This window comes from Salvelinus alpinus, chromosome 7, assembly GCF_045679555.1.
Source record: "Salvelinus alpinus chromosome 7, SLU_Salpinus.1, whole genome shotgun sequence".
In the NCBI taxonomy this organism is placed as follows: Eukaryota; Metazoa; Chordata; class Actinopteri; order Salmoniformes; family Salmonidae; genus Salvelinus; species Salvelinus alpinus.
Window position 1 is genome coordinate 45,978,795 of NC_092092.1, and position 22,746 is coordinate 46,001,540.

General features: G+C 42.0%; 1 protein-coding gene across 2 annotated transcripts in view; it reads left to right on the forward strand.

Annotated features, from left to right (window-relative positions):
- The window catches only part of LOC139581088 (glycine receptor subunit alpha-4-like), a 95,099-nt gene that overhangs the window by 64,613 nt on the left and 7,740 nt on the right, over nt 1-22,746 (forward strand). Inside the window, exons 6-9 of one of the 2 annotated variants that reach the window (XM_071410470.1) lie at nt 15,407-15,544; nt 15,923-16,137; nt 17,086-17,235; nt 20,285-20,413. In XM_071410470.1, the coding sequence (XP_071266571.1) occupies nt 15,407-15,544; nt 15,923-16,137; nt 17,086-17,235; nt 20,285-20,413 (632 nt within the window). The remainder of the gene's footprint in view (nt 1-15,406; nt 15,545-15,922; nt 16,138-17,085; nt 17,236-20,284; nt 20,414-22,746) is intronic. The other variant, XM_071410471.1, reaches the window with a different exon arrangement.

Sequence of the window (22,746 nt, forward strand, 5' to 3'; positions counted from 1 at the left end):
ACACCGACTTGTGTGATTTAGCGACCCAGCAATATAAAATGACTGGCTAGCTTTGTCAGTGATGTTGTGTAAGGGTAATGCAATTCCTGTGCTGTGTATCAAATGTAGGAATCTATTCATGAGAAATATCAACAGAACAAAGTCTAGTCTATAAAGTCTGTGCATAGCATGTCATTCCTTGTTACCTAAATAAAATGTAAATGTGAAAAAAAGTATATTTGCTACCCCTTGCCCCAAGCGCTGATAGCATCCACAAATCCAATTTCGAGAATATCAATAATGAAACTTTCATTTTGTGTCCCCTTTTATTATATGACCCACCCCTGGCGCCCGGAGGTGGCTTAATTCCACCTCTGCCAGGTCAGACAAAATAACTAGCAAGAGGAGAACCAAATGGGAGCAAACCTGGCTCGGAAGACAACCGATTTCTTGCTGGGAGATCCAGCAGCAGGCATTTGAAATGAATGATATGTCAAGTTGTGTGGTATACCCATATTTCAATGCCAAATATGGTAAAAGATTGATAAATATATTTCTTGTCTGCAATTAAACCTACCCTCCTAAAGTGTGGAGAGCAGGTGAGGAGAGAAATCTTGGCCAACATTGGAAAGCATGCCAGCCAGCAAGTTTATTACCTGACAGGGCCATTACAGGAGTCCTAATCATTTTTGATTAAAGGAAGCCCTCCTCTGCGTGTCTCTGAAGGGGACAACCAGCTCTGTTTTGACAAGTGTTAGTACACTGCCCAGGGTGTGATCACCTTGGCTGCCTGGGGAGGACATGAAAAGGACATGTCAGGTTTAACAGGTATAACAGGCAGGTTTAACTATCACACGCTATGCCAACTGCCAACGCTGCACATTGAGGGCGAGAGCAAGGAGGGAAAAGAGAGAGGGATATCTTCGGGGTCTGATAAGTCTGAGAATGGAAGTCCAGACCAATGCTCTTTGACAGCCTTAATCTTGATGCCTTGAGCTCTAGTATGTATAAATAGTATGTACTGTAGCAAGATCCTACTTCAAACAATCTTTAAAACCATCATGTGTTTTTGTGACCCAATTTGGTATCCTTAAGTCAGTAAGTAGATGTATAAAGTGTAAATCCACAGGACAGAGTTAGACAGTAAATCTGAAGCTTGACCAATTCAGACCTCCATCTAAATGTGTTTTTTTTTACAGGGACAAGACCCATAAAAACGTTGGTATACTCAGCTAGGTCATCTCGTCAAATAAATCCAGACAGTGCATCTCATAAATTACACTTTGACCACACACTTTGAATAAATTAATTTGATGTTTGACTCCTATTAGTGTGTAACTGGGAAGGAAAAGATAACATTTTGTCACCTTTGTGAAGACATTAATATTCTACTTGCTTGTTAGGGAATGATATGTGAATGACTCTGAAATCTTCTGGAGCAAGATAATTGTATTTTAGTGGTAATGTTGTTTTCAGGCTGCTGGTAAGGATCAGGGGATAATCAGGGGATAATATATTAATTTCTGTCTTTGTTACATGGGCCCCAAGGGCCCAGACAGACATCAGTAGTATTATTCCAAAGCATTAATGCATGCTACGTGCATTTTTAATGGTCCGGTAATCAGACCCCTGTGAGGGGAAATAGAGCCTTCAAAAGGTGTGGGAGGATAGACAGGGTTGAGGTGTGTGTGTGCGCATGTACGCATGCATATTATGTGTATGCATATTTGTGTATGCGCATATGTAGGGCCTTATAAAATCTGTTTAATTATTTTGCCTGATTCTGTTTTGTTTTTTCCCAAATCCCATTTCCTCCATTTTGTTTTTCAAATTTTATTCAGGTTTTCACTCTCAAAATCTCACTTTTTAAAATAGAAAAACAACAAGTCCACAAAAATGTTTAAACCACATCAGGAGACCATTCTTTAGGTCTTGGAAAAATTACAGTTTTTGGGTGTAGTTTCTCTTTAATGTTTCAGTTTCAAGTTTTAATGTCACATGCACAAGTACAGTGCAATGCCTTTCTTGCTAGCTCTAACCCCAACAATGCAGTAATCAATAACAATGTTTTATTAAAAATAATAAGGTAGAACAAAAACACACAAGATATAAAAATAGTAAATAAGAAAAACATAATAAAGTAAGTAAGCATACTATATACAGGGTCAGTTCCAGTACCATATTTACAATGTGCATGGACACTGGATCGATAAAGGTAGATATGTATAAGGGTAAGGTGACTAGGCATCAGGATATATGATAAACAGAGAAGCAGCAGCTTATTTGATGATTGTATGTGAGTGGGTGTGTGTAGAGTCAGCATAAATGTATGTGCATATTATGTGTATGTGAGCAAATGATGGAGTGAGTGTTTGTATGTGTGTTGGAGTATCAGTGTGTGTAGTGCGTAGGGCCCTGTGAGTGTGCATAGAAACAGTGCAAAAATAAGAATAGAATACAAAAGGTCAACTCCATGTAGCCATTTTGTTAGCTATCTAGCAGTCTTTATTTGTAAATCGGGATGTGCCGGAACAAAAAGTGAGATTGAGAGGGAGGTCACCTCGGGAGTTTTGAGGTACAAAAAAAACACATTTATTATAAAGCATTGCATGCGTATCATTGCGTTTGTGTAGTGACATAGAGCAGTAGAGTAGAGGCACTTACAGAAGTTGGACACATGAGGAACATGTTTAGTAGCCTATGGTCCGGAAAAATGTGGCCTTTTATAAACACATTTCATGCAATTCTACGTCATTTTAGACGACTAGAGACTTTAGCAGAATCTTTTTTTAATACTGCACAAATTATCGAAATGGCAGGCTACTTTGACACTGACAAACTGAGAATCTGAGATCAATAAAAACAACCTTTTCTTGAATCCATCAATAGACTAGTCTTAGGTGTGTGTAGACACATATTGTAGTCTACAATGTGAAGAGAAAATGATCGTCCTAAAAATGCTTTCCAGTTTCACTGACTCCCCAATGATTAGCAGCTCACTTGCTGGTGATGGCCGACACGCTCGCGCCATAAGCCTCTCTCTCTCTCTTGCTTAACTTTGTAAAACAATATTGGAAGTTCATCAAATATGTTGGTAGCCTACAGAATACAGTCTTCTCTTTTCAGCAGGATACATTTGCTTTCCAACCTGTGTTATCCCTCAAATGTTTTTTAAATGTTGCTAAAGACATGCTTTGTCTGCATGCTGTTTTTTCACTGACAGATTTGCAGTGCGTTCCCAACTGGCAATTTTTTAAAAGTAGCTATTGATCCTCTGTGGCTAAATTATAGGCCTTCTCATGGTGTAGTAGGCTATTCTGAATGATTTAATTTATTTCTGAACAGACGGCAGTAATTCTATAACTTTAGCTAATTTATTTCAATTTATCACGGGGTGCTGCAGTTCCTTCAGAACCATTCACGCAATTCTATAAGGAAATAAATGATGAAGTGCAACGCTGGAGAGATGAGAGTTGCAGAATCATGTTTATCAGAGCAGAGAGAGATCGTGGGCCCGTGAAAGGTTCAACAAATTGTGTGAGGGGTAGGATTGAGCAGATTTATCCATCCCCTTCTCCGGCCGTTGTATTGGACAGTTCAATGGTGCGAAATGTCTCAGTCCCTGGAGAAAATACTTTGTGCTATCCAGGAGCACGAGTACAGGACATCAAACATTTTAAACCTGCATCAGGAAATTGAGTACATCAAAGTTCATGTGGGATTCAATGACATTATGAAGGGCAGCTCAGAACAGCTGAAGATGGATTTCAAAGAACTGATTGGGTCTCTGCTTGACACCAACAAATGGCCAATAATATCTGGCCTCATGTCCCCCCCCACCCCCCCGTGAATCGTGGCATTGATCGTTTCAGCAGACTTGTAGCCCTCCATAACTGGCTACGAGACCATTGCATCTCTGTGGGTGTAACATTTATTGGAAATGTTGATACCTTCTGGAAACAAATCTTGTTTTATAATGAGGAGGGGATCCATGAAAATAATTTGGGTTCCTGGATCCTTTCACAGCCTTACAAGGCAGTGTTGAGATAATGACTTATCAATGACCCATGCCCAGCTCAATTAATCCGTACCATTGTGTCGCTGAGTTGCCATAATTCTTCAGCAAATGTACATTATCCAAGTGGCTTTGGATGCTACCATGTAAGTAACCTAATATATGTCCCTCTAACTGCCCTAAATGCCTCTGCTGATCCTACAGCTATTGTATGCAGGAATCATGTGCCTGATATCTCAAAGTGCTGTACAGAAACCCAGCCTAAAACCCCAAACAGCAAGCAATGCAGGCGTAGAAGCAAGGTGGTTCGGAAAAACTCCCTAGAAAGGCCAAAACCTAGGAAGAAACCTAGAGAGGAACCAGGCTATGAAGGGTGGCCAGGCCTCTTCTGGCTGTGCCGGGTGGAGATTATAACAGAACATGGCCAAGATGTTCAAATGTTCATAAATGATCAGCATGGTCAAATAATAATAATCACAGTAGTTGTCGAGGGTGCAACAGGTCAGCACCTCAGAAGTAAATGTCAGTTGGCTTTTCATAGCCGATCATTAGAGTATCTCTACCGCTCCTGCTGTCTCTAGAGAGTTGAAAACAGCAGGTCTGGGACAGGTAGCACGTCCGGTGAACAGGTCAGGGTTCCATAGCCGCAGGCAGAACAGTTGAAACTGGGGACAGCAAGGAGTCATCATGCCAGGTAGTCCTGAGGCAGGTCCTCCGAGAGAGAGAGAGAAAGAAAGAAAGAGAGAATTAGATAGAACATACTTAAATTCACACAGGACACTGGATAAGACAGGAGAAATACTCCAGATATAACAGACTGACCCTAGCCCCCCGACACCTAAACTACTGCAGCATAAATACTGGAGGCTGAGACAGGAGGGGTCAGGAGACACTGTGGCCCCATCCGATGACACCCCCGGACAGGGCCAAACAGGCAGGATATAACCCCACCGAGTATAGCCCACAAAGATCTCCGCCACGGCACAACCCAAGGGGGGGCGCCAACCCAGACAGGAAGACCACATCAGTGACTCAACCCACTCAAGTGACGCACCCCTCCTAGGGACGGCATGGAAGAGCACCAGTAAGCCAGTGACTCAGCCCCTGTAATAGGGTTAGAGGCAGAGAATCCCAGTGGAGAGAGGGGAACCGGCCAGGCAAAGACAGCAAGGGCGGTTCGTTGCTCCAGTGCCTTTCCGTTCACCTTCACACTTCTGGACCAGACTACACTCAGAGGACCTACCGAAGAGATTAATCTTCAATAGAGACTTAAAGGTTGAGACCGAGTCTACGTCTCTCACATGGGTAGGCAGACCATTCCATAAAAATGAAGCTCTATAGGAGAAAGCCCTGCCTCCAGCTGTTTGCTTAGAAATTCTAGGGACAATAAGGAGGCCTGCGTCTTGTGACCGTAGCGTACGTGTAGGTATGTGCGGCAGGACCTAATCGGAAAGATAGGCAGGAGCAAGCCCATGTAATGCTTTGTAGGTTAGCAGTAAAACCTTGAAATTAGCCCTTGCCTTAACAGGAAGCCAGTGTAGAGGGGCTAGCACTGGAGTAATATGATCACATTTTTTGTTTCTAGTCAGGATACTTGCAGCCGTATTTAGCACTAACTGAAGTATATTTAGTGCTTTACCCAGGTAGCCCGAAAGTAGAGCATTGCAGTAGTAGACAAAAGCATGGATTAATTTTGCTGCATCATTTTTGGACAGAACATTTCAGATTTTTTCAATGGTACGTAGATGGAAAAAAGTTGTCATTGAAACAGTCTTGATATGTTCGTCAAAAGAGAGATCAGGGTCCAGAGTAATGCCGAGGTCCTTCCTCAGTTTTTTTTGAGACGACTGTACAACCATCAAGATTAATTGTCAGATTCAACAGAAGATCTTTTTGTTTCTTGGGCCCTAAAACAAGCATCTCTGTTTTGTCCGAGTTTAAAAGTAGAACATTTGCAGCTATCCACCTCCTTCTTGTCTGTAACACAGGCTTCCAGTGAGGTCAATTTGGGGCTTCACCATGTTTCATTGAAATGTACAGCTGTGTGTCATTCGCATAGCAGTGAAAGTTAACATTATGTTTTCGAATGACATCCCCAACAGGTAAAATATATAGTGAAAACAATAGTGGTCCTAAAACGGAACCTTGAGGATCAACGAAATTTACAGTTGATTTGTCAGAGAACAAACCATCCACAGAGACAAACTGATATCTTTCCGACAGATAAGATCTAAACCAGGCCAGAACTTCTCCGTGTAGACCAATTTGGGTTTCCAATCTCTCCAAAAGAATGTGGTGATCGATGGTATCAAAGCAGCACTAAGGTCTAGGAGCACGAGGACAAATGCAGAGCCTCGGTCTGAAACCATTAAAAGGTCATTTACCACCTTCACAAGTGCAGTCTCAGTGCTATGATGGGGTCTAAAACCAGACTGAAGCATTTCGTATACATTGTTTGTCTTCAGGAAGGCAGTGAGTTGCTTTATCAAACATTTTTGAGAGGAATGGGAGATTTGATATAGGTCGATAGTTTTTTATATTTTCTGGGTCAAGGTTTGGCTTTTTCAAGAGATGCTTTATTACTGCCACTTTTAGTGAGTTTGGTACACATCCGGTGGATAGAGAGACGTTTATTATGTTCAACATAGGAGGGCCAAGCACAGGAAGCAGCTCTTTCAGTAGTTTAGTTGGAATAGGGTCCAGTATGCAGCTTGAAGGTTTAGAGGCCATGATTATTTTCATCATTGTGTCAAGAGATATAGTACTAAAACACTTGAGTGTCTCCCTTGATCCTAGGTCCTGGCAGAGTTGTGCAGACTCAGGACAACTGAGCTTTGGAGGAATACGCAGATTTAAAGAGGTGTCTGTAATTTGCTTTCTAATGATCATGATCTTTTCCTCAAAGAAGTTCATGAATTTATTACTGCTGAAGTGAAAGCCATCCTGTCTTGGAGAATGCTGCTTTTTAGTTAGCTTTGCGACAGTATCAAAAATACATTTTGGATTGTTCTTATTTTCCTCAATTAAGTTGGAAAAATAGGATGATCGAGCAGCAGTGAGTGCTCTTCGATCCTGCACAGTACTGTCTTTCCAAGCTACTCGGAAGACTTCCAGTTTGGTGTGGCGCCATTTCCGTTCCAATTTTCTGGAAGCTTGCTTCAGAGCTCGGGTATTTTCTGTATACCAGGGAGCTGTTCATCTACGCCCTCCTACGGCCTCCTCCACGTCTCCTGATGTACTGGTCTCCTGGTAGCGCCTCCATGCTCTGGACACTACGCTGACAGACACAGCAAACCTTCTTGCCACAGCTCGCATTGATGTGCCATCCTGGATGAGCTGCACTACCTGAGCCACTTGTGTGGGTTGTAGACTCCGTCTCATGCTACCACTAGAGTGAAAGCACCGCCAGCATTCAAAAGTGACCAAAACATCAGCCAGGAAGCATAGGAACTGAGAAGTGGTCTGTGGTCACCACCTGCAGAACCACTCCTTTATTGGGGGTGTCTTGCTAATTGCCTATAATTTCCACCTTTTGTCTATTCCATTTGCACAACAGATTGTGAAATTTATTGTCAATCAGTGTTGCTTCCTAAGTGGACAGTTTGATTTCACAGAAGTGTGATTGACTTGGAGTTACATTGTGTTGTTTAAGTGTTCCCTTTATTTTTTGGAGCAGTGTACTATGAAACAAAGATAAATGACATAAAGAATGACAGTAAAATGCTTTGGAGCACCTTAAATGAAATTTCGGGCATTCATTGAATCAGATGGCTCACTCATCACAAAACCCACTGATATTGCCAATTTACTTCAATGATTATTTTCATTGGCAAGATTAGCAAATTTAGGCATGAAATGCCAGTAACAAACACATCCGGTGGATAGAGAGACGTTTACATCCAAATATAACTGATCAAAATATGAAAGACAAGCATTGTAATTTTGAATTCCGTAAAGTGAATGTGGAACAGTGGTGTAAAGTACTTAAGTAAAAAATACTTTAAAGTACTATTTAAGTAGTTTTTGGGGGTTATCTGTACTTTACTTTATATTTATATTTTTGACAAATTTTACATTTACTTCACTACATTCCTGAAGACTAGATTGTACTTTTTACTCCATACATTTTCCTTCACACCCAAAAGTACAAGAAAATAGTGAAATTCACGGGCTTATCAACCGAACATCCCTGGTCATCCCTACCGCCACTGATATGGCGGACTCACTAAACACGCATGCTTTTTTTGTAAATTATATCTGAATGTTGGAGTATGCCCATTGCTTTCTGAAAAAAAAAGGAAAAAAAAAGAAAATGGTGTCATCTGGTTTGCTTAATATAAGGAATTTGAAATGATTTATGCTTTTACTTTTACTTATGATACGTACGTATGTTTTAGCAATTACATTTACTTTTGATACTTAAGTATATTTTAAACCAAATACTTTTAGAATTTTTCTCAAGTAGGGTTTTACTGCGTGACTTTTACTCAAGTTTAGTACTTTTTCCACCACTGGTGTGGAAGAAGTGAAAAAATTATTGTTGTCTATCAACAATAACAACTGAGGATAATAGCAGATGATATTGCCACTCCTATAAGCCATATCTTCAATCTAAGCCTACTAGAAAGTATGTGCCTTCAGGCCTGGAGTGAAGCAAAAGTAATTCCACAACCAAGAATAGTAGCCTTTACTGGCTAAAATAGCCAAAACTTTTGACCCAAGTTAAACAATTTAAAGGCAATTTAAAGGCAAATACTAATTGAGTGTATGTAAACTTCAGACGAAATATGATGGATGATGTCGATGGACAGACAAATTCACGCACATTGACGACATGAAACAAACAAGCCACATGACAATGCTTCCTACACCGCGCCACCTCCTTACCTTCTCTCACGTATTTCCAGCAGAAGCAGTGGACGCTGACCTCTGTTGTGTAGGGCGTGGACACCTTGGGAGTCCTGGACCCAGGATGGGGACTGGAATCGGGACTGGGAAATGGTTCCAGGCGCCCAGCCTGAAAACAAGAGAATATATGATTTCTGATGGATTTCTGATGGTATCGTGCCATGGAACGTTCCTCATCTCTGCAGAGAGTAAGACTGTTAGCAATAGCAAACAGCCCACAATATGTGCCCCCCTTCTGCTGCTGGACTGCCGGCCACTCCACAGTCACAGAAGTCCCTGGAAAAGATGAGGTGAGTTGTGAGAGAAAGTCTGGAGTAGTGTCATGACCACTGGAGTCATACACCTTAACAGTACCTACCTGGCAGCGGAGGATACTTACCGTGATCCAGTGGTTAGCCTTGAGATTGACTATCTGGACAAACCCCTGGGCCAGTGTTGGTACTGCTGACAGCATGGCAATGTTTTTTTCCACCAATTTCGTGGTATCCAATTGGTAGTCTTGTCTCATCACTGCAACTCCCGTACGGACTCGGGAGAGGCGAAGGTCAAGAGCCATGCGTCCTCCGAAACAAAACCCAACCTAGCCGCACTGCTTCTTGACACAACGCACATCCAACCCGGAAGCCAGCCGCACCAATGTGTCGGAGGAAACACCGTACACCTGGCGACTTGGTTAGCATGCACAGCACCCGGCCCGCCACAGGAGTCGCTAGTGCGTGATGAGACAAGGATATCCCTGTCGGCCAAACCCTCCCTAACCTGGACGACGCTGGGCCAATTGTGCGTCGCCCCATGGACCTCCCGGTCGCGGCTGGCTGCGACAGAGCCTTGGCTCGAACCCAGAATCTTTGGTGGCACAGCTAGCACTGCGATGCAGAGGTCTCCTACTTCTGGATGTTGCACCTGCAAAAGAGCTTGAGCGTGATCAATTCTAAAATTGTCTAACCAGGAGTACGACGGAAGAATGACCCCCCCAAAGGTCCTCCATCTGGCCACAGAGAGCAGCTGGCCTTACCTGCCCCTGTTAGACACTAGTGATGAGAACCTCACTAGTGTCTTCTAGTCCAGTGACTGGACTTACCTGCCCCTGTTCCTCCAGTCCGACACAAGCCACAAGTGAGAAAATGTGATGGATTAGCGCAGTGCAGTGCAAAAGGGGAGATATTAACTTTTCAACCGTTTTTGAAAGTATAGCCTACCTCAAGTTGGTCGCCTTATGACTCAGAGCACAGAGAATCAGACTGATCCGAACTCACTGGCTCTGGTGGATGGGATACTTCCTGGGTGGCTCGGACAGTCGATTGTCGAGTTGATGAAATACTAAAGTCTAAGTAAATTTGCACTGCTGTTTCTCTGTCTCTCCATCTCTCTCTGTCTTTCACTCTCTTCCTCGCTCTCTGTATGGGTCTCTCTCTGTCTAGTGAAGACACCTAGTTAAGGGTAGTTTGAATTACCATAATTGCTTACACCTATCCATTTGATTGACCAGGGTTAACTTACAGCTAGGTAGCTCAATATGACAGACATACAACTAAATGTATAATTAGCGACATGTAGATGACCAACTAGATAGATGGGAAAGGGTTATAAATGGTTGGTTGTACATAAATCCTTCCAGTTATCTAATAGCAATTAACTGCTTAACGTTACACTGAATTGTGAATTTCTCTGCCCCCATACGAGTGTTGCGCCTCTTGTCGAGATCAGTGGTGAATTCATAGGACTTTTCCTGGTTGGAAAGATAAAATAACATCTCTGAGGGATGCCATTAAAGTGCAAGCTACATACAAACAGAAAGCTACAACTACAGTTAGCTAGCTAGATAACGTTAGCTAAATAAAACTGTCTGGCTAGCTAGCTGACTAGGCAGGCTGAGGTAAATAACTTGCTAGCAATGTCAATGTAAAATCAATATAAAAACAGATTAAATTATTTCTTCCTATTTAACAATATTTTCTTATAAAAGACATATATGGTAAAGACAGAGTGTCCTCTTTCCAGTCTTTTCGGTCCTTTAATGCAGCAGGTAGTCAGCAGGTTGTCACCGTCAAAAACACCGTCCTTGGAGAGCAATTCTGAGGTAACGTTAATAATTTTGCATGGACTGAGCAAGCGCTTATGAGGTGAAATAGAACTAGAACTGGCCGCGTCATCCGTCCTTAGTAGCGGTCGACCGATTTTGATTTTTCAACGCAGATACCGATACCGATTATTGGACGACCAAAAAAAGCCGATACCGATTAATCAGCCGATTTATTTTATTTTATTTGTAATAATGACAATTACAACAATACTGAATGAACACTTATTTTAACTTAATATAATACATCAATAAAATCAATTTAGCCTCAAATAAATAATGAAACATGTTCAATTTGTTTTAAATAATGCAAAAACAAAGTGTTGGAGAAGAAAGTAAAAGTGCAATATGTGCCATGTAAGAAAGCTAACGTTTAAGTTCCTTGCTCAGAACATGAGAAAATATGAAAGCTGGTGGTTCTTTTAACATGAGTCTTCAATATTCCCAGGTAAGAAGTTTTAGGTTGTAGTTATTATAGGACTATTTCTCTCTATACGATTTTTATTTCATATACCTTTGACTATTGGATGTTCTTATAGGCACTTTAGTATTGCCAGTGGAACAGTATAGCTTCCATCCCTCTCCTCGCCGCTACCTGGGCTCGAACCAGGAACACATCGACAACAGCCACTCTCGAAGCAGCGTTACCCATGCAGAGCAAGGGGAACAACTACTCCAAGTCTCAGAGCGAGTGACGTTTGAAACGCTATTAGCGCGCACCCCGCTAACTAGCTAGGCATTTCACATCGGTTACACCAGCCTAATCTTGGGAGTTGATAGGCTTGAATTCATAAACAGCAGAGCTGCTGGCAAAGCGCACGAAAGTGCTGTTTGAATGAATGCTTACGAGCCTGCTGGTGCCCACCATCGCTCAGTCAGACTGCTCTATCAAATTATAGACTTAATTATAACATAATAACACACAGAAATACGAGCCTTAGGTCATTAATATGGTCGAATCCGGAAACTATCATCTCGAAAACAAAACATTTATTATTTCAGTGAAATACGGAACCGTTCCGTATTTTATCTAATGTGTGGCATTCATCAGTCTAAATATTCCTGTTACATTGCACAACCTTCAATGTTATGTCATAATTACGTAAAATTCTGGGAAATTAGTTCGCAATGAGCCAGGCGGCCCAAACTGTTGCATATACCCTGACTCTGCGTGCAATGAACGCAAGAGAAGTGACACAATTTCACCTGGTTAATATTGCCTGCTAACCTGGATTTCTTTTAGCTAAATATGCAGGTTTAAAAATATATACTTCAGACGACAGTCCTTTTTCGCGAATGCGCACTGCATTGATTATATGCAACGCAGGACACGCTAGATAAACTAGTAATATCATCAACCATGTGTAGTTATAACTAGTGATTATGATTGATTGATTTTTATAAGATAAGTTTAATGCTAGCTAGCAACGTACCTTGGCTTCTTACTGCATTTGCAAAACAGGCGGGCTCCTCGTGAGGCAGGTGGTTAGAGCGTTGGACTAGTTAACCGTAAGGTTGCAAGATTGAATCCCTGAGCTGACAAGGTAAAAATCTGTCATTCTGCCCCTGAACAAGGCAGTTAACCCACCGTTCCTAGGCCGTCATTGAAAATAAGAATGTGTTCTTAACTGACTTGCCTAGTTAAATAAAGGTGTAAAAAAAAAAAACGGCCAAGTCGGCATCCAAAATTACCGATTTCCGATTGTTATGAAAACTTGAAATCGGCCCTAATTAATCGGCCATTCCGATTAAATCGGTCAACCTCTAGTCCTTAGTGACCGCTACGAGGTAAAATAGAGCCAAGCAACCAGCATAGCAAGGGACGCTTTGGTTCATTATTTAATCCGGTCAGAATTTTGCGAATTCTAGGAACAGCCCTAGCAACAGAAGCTAGAACTCATCGAATCCCATTGTGACGCAGAGGGGGGGACACTTTTTGGCAGGGTGTCATGATCGTCAAAATAACATTCGGACCCAGGCGCAGCGTGATATGGGTTCCACATATTTATTGACGTGAAACGCACAAAACAAAAACAAAATATTTAAAAAAGCAAAAACAATACGTTAAGCTATGGAGTGCTCACAGGCAACTACACATAAACAAGATCCCACAAAAACCAGTGGGGAAATGGCTGCCTAAATATGATTCCCAATCAGAGACAACGCTAAACAGTTGCCTCTGATTGGGAACCATACCAGGCCAACATAGAAATAAAACAACCTAGATTACTCACCCTAGTCACACTAGTCCGACCTAACCAAAATAGAGAATAAAAAGGCTCTCTATGGTCAGGGCGTGACACAGGGGGACACTATTTGGCATGACAGGCATTACATACAGTACCAGTCAAAAGTTTAGACACACCTAGTCATTCAAGGGTTTTTCTTTATTTTTACTATTTTCTACATTGTAGAATAATAGTGAAGACATCAAAACTATGAAATAACACATTTGGAATCATGTAGTAACCAAAAAAGTGTATATTTTACATTTTAGATTCTTCAAAGTAGTCACCTTTTGCCTTGATGACAGCTTTGCACACTCTTAGCATACTCTCAATCAGCTTCACCTGGAATGTTTTTCCAACTGTTTTGAAGGAGTTCCCACATATGCTGAGCACTGCTTGGCTGCTTTCCTTCCCTCTGTGGTCCAACTCATCCCAAACCATCTCAATTGGGTTGGTCAGTGATTGTGGAGGCCAGGTCATCTGATGCAGCACTCCATCACTCTCCGTCTTGGTCAAATAGCCCTTACACAGCCTGGAGGTGCGTTAGGTCATTGTCCTGTTGAAAAAACAAATGATAGTTCCAGTAAGCGCTAACCAGAATGCTGTGGTAGCCATGCTGGTTAAGGGTGCCTTGAATTCTAAATAAATCACAGACAGTGTCACCAGCAAAGCACAACCACACCATCACACCTCCTGCAGACATGCAGAGATCATCCGTTCATCTACTCTGCATCTCACAAAGACACGGCGGTTGGAACCAAAAATCTCAAATTTGCACTCATCAGACTTAAATGTTGGTGTAAAATGTGTATGTAAAATGTATGCATATGTAGCACAAAAGCTGTAAAAAAACAAAATACATTTGTCCTCCGAAGACATCAAAACTATGAAATAACACATTTGGAATCATGTAGTAACCAAAAAAGTGTATATTTTACATTTTAGATTCTTCAAAGTAGTCACCTTTAGGGTTAATAAAAAAATTATACAAAATAAAATATTTTTAAAAAGGCTATTGTTCTTATTGGTTTCATTTAGTAGTGGGGTTTTTTCTCCCCCTTTTTTTTCTCCTCCTGATGTGTCAGTCACTTGAACTCTGTGAAACATTTATGTGGGCTGCACTTCCTGAGGTTGGTAACTCTAATGAACTTATTCTCTGCAGCAGAGGTAAATCTGGGTCAACCTTTCCTGTGGCGGTCCTCATGACATTCCGTTTCATCATAGTGTTTGATGGTTTTTGCGACTGCACTTGAAGAAACTTGACTGACCTTCATGTCTTAAAGTAATGATGGACTGTCGTTTCTTTTTGCTTATTTGAGCTGTTCTTGCCATAATATGGACTTGGTCTTTTACCAAATACAGCTATGTTCTGTATACCACCCCTACCTTGTCACGACACAACTGATTGGTTCAAACACATTAAAATTAACTTTTAACAAGGCACACCTGTTAATTGAAATCCATTCCAAAAGACTCTCAAAAATAAAATATATTATGATTTGTTTAACACTTTTTTGGTTTCTACATGATTCCATATGCATTGTTTTATAGTTTTGATGTCTTCACTATTATTCTACTATGTAGAAAATAGAAAACTAAAGAAAAACGGAATGAGGTGTGTTAAAACTTTTTGACTGGTACTCAAAGCAATTACAGTCTAGTCTTCAGTAGTCACGTATGGCTGCTTGGTCTACTGTGATGTATGTGTCCTTACACAGCTGACAGGCTTTGCGGGTCTTTGGTGGCGCAAACACGTGTAAGTGAATGCAAGGGCAACCCTGCATCCATTAAGCCATCAGCTCCCGCTGTTGTTGAGGCATGCACCTCACATTCACCCTTCATGTTTGATCTTCAAGCCACTGGTCTGCCACTTTGGCTTATGACCTTTATCATGACAAACAGGCGGGGAGGGAGATGGGAATGGCAGCTGGACTGAGGGAAGCCACCCTGTTTACTCCCCATCACTCACTCTCTCCCTCGCCATCTCTCACCCTCTCTTCCTTTACACCTGTCTTTCTCTCTGCAGCACTCCCCGTCTCTCCCTTTCTCAACTCTATCCCTCTCTCCATATCTTTCCCTTTGGACCTCTCTCTCAGTTTCTCATCTTCTCTCCCCCACTCTCTCGCTCTCTCTTTCTCTTTCACCCTCCCTCCTGTGTCTCTCCCACCCTAATCTTATCTCTTTCTCTCTCTGTAGTTGGGTATACCATGAATGATCTGATCTTCGAGTGGTTGGCAGAGAACCCGGTGCAGGTGGCTGATGATCTGACACTCCCTCAGTTCGTGCTGAAAGATGAGCAGGATCTGGGCTACTGTACCAAGCACTACAACACAGGTGGGACCTTGGTGGAACTTCAGTGGAAGAGCACATTGTTTTTCTGAATGGAACATAAATGGCAGTATGGAGCTTTGGGGTTTGGGGATTGAATCCATGTTTAAGAAAAGAGTTCAGAGCATAACTTGATGAGAAAGCTGGTGCTTTCTGCAGAATGATTAAAAGTGCTAGATGCTGCAGAATCATTGATAAATGTACATGAGAAAAAGCAAATTAAGTGCTCAATGGAGTAGCAGCAACTTCCTTCTCAACATATGATCTGAACTCCATGGACCAGTGGCAACTTTTCCAACCTACACACGAAAAACACGTAAATGCTACAGAATTTCCCAAAAGACTGACATAAGTATTTGCCAATTCTATCGGTTATGGTGGCAGGTAAATTCACCTGCATCGAGGTTAAGTTCCACCTGGAGAGACAGATGGGCTACTACCTGATCCAGATGTACATCCCTAGCCTGCTCATCGTCATCCTGTCCTGGGTCTCCTTCTGGATCAACATGGATGCTGCCCCGGCTAGAGTGGGCCTGGGCATCACCACCGTGCTCACCATGACCACCCAGAGCTCTGGGTCCCGGGCCTCTCTACCCAAGGTGAGCATAGATAACGCTCTACCAACACCAGGGATGTAGTGTTAAAAAGTAAGGCAAGTAAGCAGGATGATGGATAGCGAGTCTAGTAAGTGCTATCAGTGCTAATTTTGCAAGGCGTGGAAACACTATTCACATGAAGCGTGACTGTCAACGCAAAGCTTGTAGGAACTGTTAGCATTGGTGGACAGAATGTTTCAAATTGTTTCAATTTAATCATATGACTCCTCTCCCAATGCTGATTGGCTATTTCAGATGTCACTTTAATGGGCTGGCACCTGGTTATTGTCACCTGCCAGATCAACGGAATGCAATGTAATGGTCCAGTTCATAACCAATTACTTCTAGCATCTGCAATGCTTGGCATGACGCACATGTGCATGTACCTTAACTGGATAAGTAGCTGCTGCCTCACATGCTAGGCCTCTAGGTTTGTTAGACTGGAATAGCCAATATAGATAGAGTAGTTAGGCCATGTCTAGACAGGTAGCTGGCAAAATATTACTATGGAGTGAACTTAACTGGAATTTCAAACTTGAGTTTGACATGTTTTGACGTTAACGTGTTCATGAACAGAGCAGAGTTGACGTTCCCTGGCTGATGTATGAGTCTATGTGAATCTGATGCATCTGCCTGCATCTTATTGACTCCCTTTACAACTTTGGGCCATTCTGAAGACAAGGCTTACTAGTCCTGTGTTGCTCAGTTGGTAGAGCAGCGCCAGGGTTGTGAGATCGATTCCCACAGGGGACCAGTATGAAAAAACGATAAAAAAATGTATGCACTCACTATTATAAGTCTCTCTGGATGAGAGCGTCTGCTAAATGACTAAAATATAGTCTGCATGTTTAGGGCAGTGTCAGTATGCCATTTCCCCCTAATTATGCCCACCAACGCCTCCATTGATTCGCTATTGATGACCCGGTGACCTTGTGTGCCCCTCCCCGCCAGGTGTCCTACGTGAAGGCCATTGACATCTGGATGGCCGTGTGCCTGCTGTTCGTGTTCGCTGCGCTGCTCGAGTATGCGGCAGTCAACTTTGTCTCGCGGCAACACAAGGAGTTTATCAGGCTGAGGAAGAAGCGGCGGCGGCAAAGAATAGTGAGTGTAAATCGCCCGACACACACACTGGACAAACACACCTGTCACTTTCTACCACACTGACTTACAGACCTTGTTATTGTGCGCCGCTGTATATTCAGAGACTGACAACAGCAACACACTACAGCTGGCCGTCACTTTACATGAGGAAGATGCAGCTCGTTTCAGGCTCAGCTCATTTCCACGGTGAGGACTGACCTGCACAGATGTCCATGTGCCCTCTGCTCCCCTCATCACACCATTAACCTGGTCTGTAACACAGGCTAAACCTGTCCTCCAGCCTCGCATCACTGGAACTCTGGGAGAGTAAAATAGGGGTTTTTATGGCTGAACAAGAGCTTAGGAGGAGTAAAATATTGCTGATCTGAAGTATTACTATCCAGCCAAACTAACCAATCCACCATGTAGCCACTTGTAGAGAATGGAGAGCGGTAATGCTACTGAGCACAAATTACCAGATGGGAGACCCTTTAGCGAAACAGAAAATTGACTCTCAAGGGCAGAGACAACAGAGTCTGAAAAAACGCATTAAACGGTGGTCCAAAATGGGTGGGCTGTTTTCCTAGACTATTAAAGCTCCCACTGTCTAAGGGCAGACAAATCTCACAGATTTAGTGGACTGTCTACTGGACTCGAATACAATAAAAGGAGTGGAAATGATTTTCCATGAGAGCAAGAAGTAACTCCACATCAGTAGGGCAATTACTCCCGTCAAGATATTTGGCTTCTGAATTATCCATCTAGGGTGGTATTGAAGCGTGGCCTTGGGCTGATGGAGCACACCTAGCTACCATCACTGACTGACCAGGGTTAATCAGTACCCAGTGTACCTCCATGGTCTTCAGCTTGGCGTTGAAAAACAACAGAGGGCAGTCAGACCCTGACACCCAAGCTCCCATGTACGTGTACTGTATACACTACAGCTTACGTCATGATGGAAATAAAACTACATTATATCTACTGTATAAGAAAATGAGTTGCGGTGTTTGCAAAGCCAACTTACTTTAGTTCCCCAAGGATATTTTCCTCAGCCTCCTGAGCTACAGTAATTCCCTTGGTTAAAGCCGTGGATGATGAATCGTACTTTTAACGTTTTCCCTGCGTGCTTCTCTGATTTAAAGGTTAAACTGCATAGCTTGTTTTACATTTAGTTCCGCACCACCATGTTTGATATATTATACAGTAGCAGTGAAACGTTTGGACACACCTACTCATTCAAGGGTTTTTCTTTATTTTGACTATTTTCTACATTGTAGAATAATAGTGAAGACATCAAAACTATGAAATAACACATATGGAATCATGCATATCCAAAAAAGTGTTGTATATTTTATATTTGAGATTCTTCAAAGTTGACACCCTTTGCCTTGATGACAGCTTTGCACATTATTGGCATTCTCTCAACCAGCTTCATGAGGTAGTCATCTTGAATGCATTTCAATTAACAGTTGTGCCTTGTTAAAAGTTCATTTGTGGAATTTCTTTCTGTCTTAATGCGTTTGAGCCAGTCAATTGTGTTGTGACAGGGTAGGGGTGGTATACAGAAGATAGCTCTATTTGGTAAAAGACCAAATCCCTATTATGGCAAGAACAGCTCAAATAAGCAAAGAGAAACACAGTCCATCGTTACTTTAAGACAGAAGGTCAGTCAATGCGGAACATTTCAAGAACTTTGGAAGTTTCTTCAAGTGCAGTCGCAAAAACCATCAAGCGCTATGATGAAACTGGCTCTCATGAGGACCGCCACAGGATAGGAAGACCCAGAGTTACGTCTGCTGCAGAGGATAAGTTCATTAGACTTACCTGCACCTCAGAGTGCAGCCAAAATAAATGCTTCACAGAGTTCAAGTAACAGACACATCTCAACATCAACTGTTCAGAGGAGACTGGGTGAATCAGGCCTTCATAGTTGAATTGCTGCAAAGAAACCACTACTAAAGGACACCAATAAGAAGAAGAGACTTGCTTGGGCCAAGAAACACAAGCAATGGACATTAGACTGGGTGAAATTTGTCCTTTGGTTTGATGAGTCCAAATTTGAGATTTTTGGTTCCAACCTCTGTGTCTTTGTGAGACGCAGAGTAGGTCAACGGATGATCTCCGCATGTGTGGTTCCCACCGTGAAACATGGAGGAGGAGGTGTGATGGTGTGGGGGTGCTTTGCTGGTGACACTGTCAGTGATTTATTTACAATTCAAGACACACTTAACCAGCATGCCTACCACAGCATTCTGCAGTGATACGCCATCACATCTGGTTTGCGCTTAGTGGGACTATCATTTAATTTTCAACAGGACAGTGACCCAAAACACACCTCCAGGCTGTGTAAGGGCTATTTGACCAAGGATAGTTATGGAATGCTGCATCAGATGACCTGGCCTCCACAATCACCCGACCTCAACTCAATTGAGATGGCATGGGATGAGTTGGACTGCAGAGTGAAGGAAAAACAGCTAACAAGTGCTCAGCATATGTGGGAACTCCTTCAAGACTGTTGGAAAAGCATTCCTCGTGAGGCTGGTTGAGAGAATGCCAAGAGTGTGCAAAGCTGTTATCAAGGCAAAGGATGGCTAGTTTGAAGAATCTCGAATATAAAATATATTTTGATTTGTTTAACACTTTTTTGGTTACTAGATGATTCCATGTGTGTTATTTCATCGTTTTGATGTCTTCACTATTATTCTGCAATGTAGAAAATAGTAAAAATAAAGAAAAAACCTTGAATGAGTAGGTGTGTCCAAACATTTGACTGCTACTGTATGTCCACATCTTTTGTCTATTTTTGGCTCAAAGAAAGTACTGTACTTTTGCTGAATTTGGAATGAAGCAGATAGCATTTCCTGCACTCAGCAACAAGCAGATTAGCATTTCTTAGGAATTACGTTTTGCAGCATATCATTCTTTCAGGACCCTTGTATTATAGACAAACGCTGAGAAAAAAGGTACACAATCCAATGTGCAGCTAATTTCTGATTGGTATTAAAAGAGAGAATAGCATGGTATCAAATGACATTTTTCCAATCTATGTATTGCTCCTTTCCCTGCGGAGGCCATGGCCTTGGCCAATCAACCGCCGAGTGTAGAGTCAGAGACGAAAGTGAACGACCTGCCTGGCAACAACACTATCAGCACCAGCTACCACGGAAACCTGAATCAGCACTGCAGGGCCTGTGCCAGGGTAAACTGACCCACTGTATCACCTCTGACACCAAAGTGAATGTTCCATCACCTCTGTCTACTCAAACTGAATCTGTTGACCCCCAAAACCGAATGTCCTCCACCACATCTGATTCCCAAAGCGAATATGTTCTGCCCTTGCCCAACCAAGTGCAAGTCTTGCACTGAAACAAGCCCCTTTTGACCTTTCTCACTCTCCTCCCCCCTGGTCTGCTCCTGCCCTTCACACCATCCTAATTTTAAACGTTAAATTAAAGTCTGATGTAAGTGTGTAGGTGTAACACGACAATATGTGGAATATGTCAAGTGGTGCTCCAGGTGTGTACTCGTCGGGCGGGCGGGGGGGGGGGGGGGGGGGGGGTCACCTTCCCTGTCTTCTCAAGAAAGCACAAAGACTCCTCTTTTTCAGGACATCCTCTGCTCTGAGGGTGTTGGCATGTACTGATCGCTTAGTACTTGAAGGTCTTTTTTGTCGAGTTAAAAATATACCTCATTCAGAAAGTATCCATACCACTTGACATATTCCACATATTGTCGTGTTACAGCCTGAATTCAAAATTGATTAAATATTTTTTTTCTCACCCAATGACATAGTGAAAACTAATTTTAGCAAATTAAAAATTTGAATTTGAAAATAAAATACTGAAACAGCTAATTTACATAAGTATTCATACCCCTGAGTCAATACTTTGTAGGAGCACCTTTGGCAGTGATTACAGCTGTGAGTCTTTCTGGGTAAGTCTCTAGGAGCTTTCATTTGCCCATTACTCTTTTCAAAATTATTCAAGCTCTGAAAAAATGGTTGTTGATCATTGCTAGACAACCATTTTCAGGTCTTACCATTGATTTCCAAGTAGATTTAAGTCAAACCTGTAACTCGGACAGTCAGGAACATTCACTTTCTTGTTGGTAAGCAACTCCAGTGTAGATTTGGCCTTGTGTTTTATGTTATTGTCCTGCTGATAGGTGAATTAATCTCCCAGTGTCTGGTGGAAAGCAGACTGAACCAGGTTTTCCTCTAGGATTTTCCCTGTGCTTCGCTCCACTCCATTTCTTTTTTACCCTGAAAAACTACCCAGTCCTTAACGATTACAAGCATACCCATGAAATGATGCAGCCACCACTGTGCTTGAAAATATGGAGAGTTTTATTCAGTAATGTGTTGTACTGAATTTTACTGGGTTTATTGATAAACCATCAAAAGTATAATTAATAACTTCACCATGATCAAAAGGGATATTCAATGTCTGTTTATTTTATTTTTTAATCCATCTACTAATAGGTGCCCTTCTTTGCGATGCATTGGAAAACCTCCCTGGTCTTTGTGGTTGAATCTCTGTTTGAAATACACTGCTCGCCTGAGGGACCTCATAGACAATTGTTTGTGAGGTAGTCATTAAAAATAATGTTAAATACTATTATTTCACATATAGTGAGTCCATGCAACTTATTATGTGACTTGTTAAGCAAATGTTTACTCATGTAGGCGTGCCATAACAAGTCAGTTGAATACTTTTTGACTAGACATTTCAGCTCTTAATTGTGAATTCATTTGCAAACATTTTGAAAAACATCATTCCATTTTGATATTATGGGGTATTGTGTATAGGCCAGTGACAAAAAAAATGCCCAATTTAATCCATTTTCAATTCAGGCTGTATCACTACAAAAAGACCTGCCAAGGGTCAGGGAGAGAGACACCCGGGAGGGTCAATTCACTCACTGCTTTAACACTGACTACTAATAACCCACATCCCACCTTCCACTGCCAAAGCGCATCTCTAAAGGTGTGAGAGGACTGTCAACATTAAGCTACATGTCCGTTAATATTCTCCACAAAGATGGTGAATATGGCATCTCACTCTGCATGGAAAGAGTGCCCCGCCATCCATCATTGATAATGCCCATTGTGAGTTTTTATCGGGACCCTGACTTTTCAATCCGGCACCTTGATAAATCTATTATTTCAGAAGTTTAGATAAAAAAAGTCTGTGTCCTTAGCCTACAAAGACAAAATGGAGGTACATTTTTTTTCACGTTAATGGTACTGTTCCTCTCCAGCTGCCCTCCCTCTGTGTAGAGACTCCGGAAAGGCAGATGACTGAACAAACTTGAACTTAGACCGCTGGATTGATTAAACACCATCTCTCACAAATCATCCATGACACGAGGCAAATTACAACATAGTATACTGGAAATAGCTCTCCCCTTAAAGCCTGACTGCACTTCCGGATTTGGCTTCGTTTTAGATTTGGTTCATTAAGAAACGCTAGTGGCCATGATTGGATTGAAACAGGTATTGGTTTCAGGGTGTGGTTTGATGTGGATGTCTCT